Source organism: Gobio gobio, assembly GCF_949357685.1.
Source record: "Gobio gobio genome assembly, chromosome: 14".
Lineage (NCBI taxonomy): Eukaryota > Metazoa > Chordata > Actinopteri > Cypriniformes > Gobionidae > Gobio > Gobio gobio.
Genome location: NC_137107.1, coordinates 47,467,238 through 47,471,149, shown reverse-complemented (window position 1 = coordinate 47,471,149; position 3,912 = coordinate 47,467,238). Strand labels below are relative to the sequence as shown.

Here is a 3,912-nt window from a genome sequence, read left to right as displayed (position 1 = left end):
GGTTTGTATGAAGTGTATTGTAAGAGGTAGCCATACATGCTATATGTTGATTTTTTTCAGGACAGTCAGGGCTATCCAGATCTGCCATAATTTGACGTTATTTTTGTTGAATATGTTTTATATTAGCCTTCATATTTAAGAAAACATATTGTGACGGGTCTCCCGTTACCATTGCTGTTGCGACCGGTGGGTGTGGCTGAGAGACTCATCGGGAGAATGATGTGCACCTGGGCAGGCTCCTTGAGCAAATTATATGCACCTGTTTCTTCCTCTATTTAACCCTTAAAGAGTTTCTGTATCTTGGAGGATACAGACATTTAACAGGCTGTAGGGGGAAGGGCCATGGGGGGATGGGCATTATGTGGTTGCAGTTGATGAGAAACACTAATGGGGGGATGGGTCATGTAATCAGGGTCATGTGACTTTATGCCAACATTCCAAACATTTGTATCAAAATCCAAAATGGCAGCATACGTGGACAAAGACACTGGCCATGAGGTAAGTGTTTTTATATTTTCACAATTATGATATTTTAGAGTGATTTTGTTTTAGAAAATAGTTTTTTAAGGATAGTTTTACATGTTCTTGTGCATATTTTTAAAATAATCGTCTCACAACTTTGATTATCAGCCATTGAATGTCTGTATCCTGGGGGATACATTGCCCATTTAAGGGTATTTAACAGGGCTGATCACTCACAGATATTCTTATGTTTTGAGGCCTGTTCTCTACATATATTTAATAGGATAAAGGTTTTTAGGATAAATGATTACTTTTTTATTTTACTCTCAAATGTGTATCATTGATGAATTCAACATGTACACATGTTTTCAGGGAATTTCTGTCAGCAGTTTCTACAGTACAAGAAAGAGAGAGGTGAACTCTGTAGTTTTGCCACCTGATGGTTCATCAGATTCAGAGGAGGGATCCAGTGAGGAAGTCATAGATGAGCTGTATAGGCCTACAGAGGGACAGTGTGAGGATGACAGCAGCAGTGACAATTTGAATGGCAGCTCTAGTGATGAGGCAGAGGAAGGAGCATTGCAGAATAAACAAGCAAACCAAAATAAACGAAGGAAGATGTTTAGGTAATTAGATAATTAGGTAATTAGGTAATTAGGTAATTTAGGTAATTGGGTAATTAATGTTTAGATGTTTAGAGGAGGATTTCAAATTTTTATGTGAAAGATCTAGTGGTTTTGCTCTACATAATGTATGTGTGTCCACATGATGTGTGTTATGGTGATATGTTAGTAAATGAGTGGAGGGAAGAGGGAAGGAACCCCCCTTCCCAATACTTTATTTCACACACACGCACACACACGCGCGCACACACACACATACACACGCAAACGCACACGCACGGCACGCACGCACCCACACACACACGCGCGCACACACACACACACATACACACGCACACACACACGCACGCACGCACGCACACACACACACACAGACACAAACACAACAACACACAGGAGTTTGTGTAAAATTGCATATACTTAGGTGGTTTATGTTGAAGATTGGGGAAATATTGATATAATTTTTCCTTTTCAATAGTTGGAGAAAAACTGAGTTTGAGCACCAGTCCGCTGCTACACAAAGCTGCTTCACTGCACCAGACGAGCTCTCCAGTCCACTAATGTTCTTCTCCAAATTCTTCGACAAGGACATCTTTGAAGTCATTGCTCAGCAGACAAACTTGTATTCCTGTCAGCTCATTGGATGCAGCATCAACACTAATGTGTCTGAAATCAAGGCTTTCATTGGAATGAAGCTGATCATGGGTATAGTGAAAATGCCTGCAATGGAAAACTACTGGGCAACAGATACAAGATATGATAAAGTAGCAGATGTCATGCCACTCAAGAGGTACAAATGTTTATCCAGGATGCTCCACTTTCAAGACAACATGAGCTCTGAGTCCAGTGAAGATCGCCTTGTGAAAATAAGGCCTGTACTGGACCACATGAGGAGCAAGTGCATGGAAATGGAGAGTGAGAACCAGTTCTCAATTGATGAAATGATGGTTCCTTACAAAGGAAAAAAAGCTGGAAGTCTGCGGCAGTATCTACCCAGTAAACCCAAAAAATGGGGTTTCAAGATCTTTGTCCGTGCTGGTGTGTCTGGATTTGTGTATGACTTCATGGTCTATACAGGGAAGTCTACATTTGATGGTTCTACTCATACTCAAGGCAAAGAGTTTGGGTTAGGTGCAAATGTTGTCCTGCAGTTGTGCAAAACCATCAGAAACCCCTCCGACTGCGTTGTCTACTTCGACAATTTTTTCACATCGTTGAGATTGGTAACACATCTAAACGATTCTATGGGCCTCAGAAGTTTGGGCACTATTCGAAGGAACCGCTTGATGGGTTGCAGCGTAGAAGAAGATCGAGACCTCCTACGAAGAGGAAGAGGCAGCTTCGACTTTCGTGTTGACAACGATGCAAAGCTGGCTGTGGTCAAATGGGCCGACAACAAAACAGTCACTTTGGTGAGCTCCTGTGCGTCTGTCAACCCTGTTGGCCAAGTGAGACGCTACTCTAAAGAGGAGAAGAAAAAGATAAGTGTGCCATGCCCCAAGATTGTGTCTGAATACAATACTCATATGGGAGGAGTGGATTTGGCAGATATGATGATTGCCCTGTATCGCACTCCAGCAAAGTCCCATCGGTGGTACATGGGCATATTTTGGCAGATAGTTGACATTGCTGTCAATAACGCATGGCTCCTCCACCGGCGTGATGCAGCAGCTCTTGGTCAGAAACACCAGTGTCTGAAGGACTTTAGGCTGGATGCTGCTAGGGGACTCATCTACCCTGAAAAGCAGAAAAGGGGACGGCCATCCAAAGAAAATGAAGACGATACGCCAGAAAAAGTGATCAAACAGCCAAAGGTTCCCAGGCCAGTGGATGATATGAGGTATGACAGGATTGACCACTTCCCCACCCTGTCAGTGAAAGGCCGATGCAGGATGTGCCAAGATGGGCAGACATACATCATGTGTCAGAAGTGCAAAGTGAGGCTTTGCCTGGTCTCTGGACAAAATGCTCGCAACTGTTTTCTCAGCTTCCATTGCCCATAGAATATATCTGGTGTGGGGCACCACAGGGAAGATGGTAGAATAAAAAAAACAGAACAGGAAAAAGGTGTTTTAAAAATCGGCACATGAACTGTTCAAAAAGTTATAAAATGTTAAATGTATACCCTGCATAGGCATCTTGGGAGAAAAAGTTAATTTTTTTCCAATTTTTCTAATGTTGCATGGATAACATGAAAAAAATTAGCTAAATAATTGTTCATTCAATGTTTTAAAAGTTTTCATATGAACTATAATAAAAAAGAATACATGTTACAATGTAACCCTAAATGGGCAATGTATCCTGGGAGATACAGACTGTAACTTTGAAAATAAAGGTCATATTTTGGAAAAAATGTATGAACTGTGTCATTTTAGTCTAGATACATACAAAAATAGCAATGAATAATTTTTCCATCAAATTTATTTATGCTTGCCCCTTTAAGGGTTAAGTTGAGCCTTTGAGAGTCAACAGGAGACTTGAGGGATTTGGAGAGAGCTTCAGGTCGTGCAGCACCATCACGAGAGCATCCTGAGTTGTTTGCTCCCTTTTCAGTCTCGTTGTGGTTTTGTTTACGTTCTTTTGTCATTACTTTGAATTTGGTTCTGTCTGACACATTAACATAATTTGTCTGACAGAGATTGTAGTTTTTTTTATGCCTTGATTTATTGTATTATATTTTATTATTTACATAAATAAACCTTATGTGTTGCAAAACCTCACCAACCTACTATGTCCTCCACTTATTTGTCACGGCTTTGAGCCGGTTGTGACAAATATGGGGGCTCGTCCAGCCAATTTGTTAAAAGGTTTGTTCATTATTTGACGA

The 3,912-nt window shown here is 41.0% G+C and overlaps 1 protein-coding gene across 1 annotated transcript; it reads left to right on the top strand.

Moving 5' to 3' along the window:
* Positions 1 to 816: 816 nt before the first annotated feature.
* LOC307137133 (piggyBac transposable element-derived protein 3-like) lies at positions 817 to 3,088 on the top strand (the record flags this gene model as incomplete). The annotated part of the gene is made up of 2 exons (XM_079834615.1): positions 817 to 1,088; positions 1,564 to 3,088. 2 exons carry the CDS (start codon positions 817 to 819, stop codon positions 3,086 to 3,088), a joined length of 1,797 nt encoding a protein of 598 aa, XP_079690741.1.
* Positions 3,089 to 3,912: the final 824 nt, after the last annotated feature.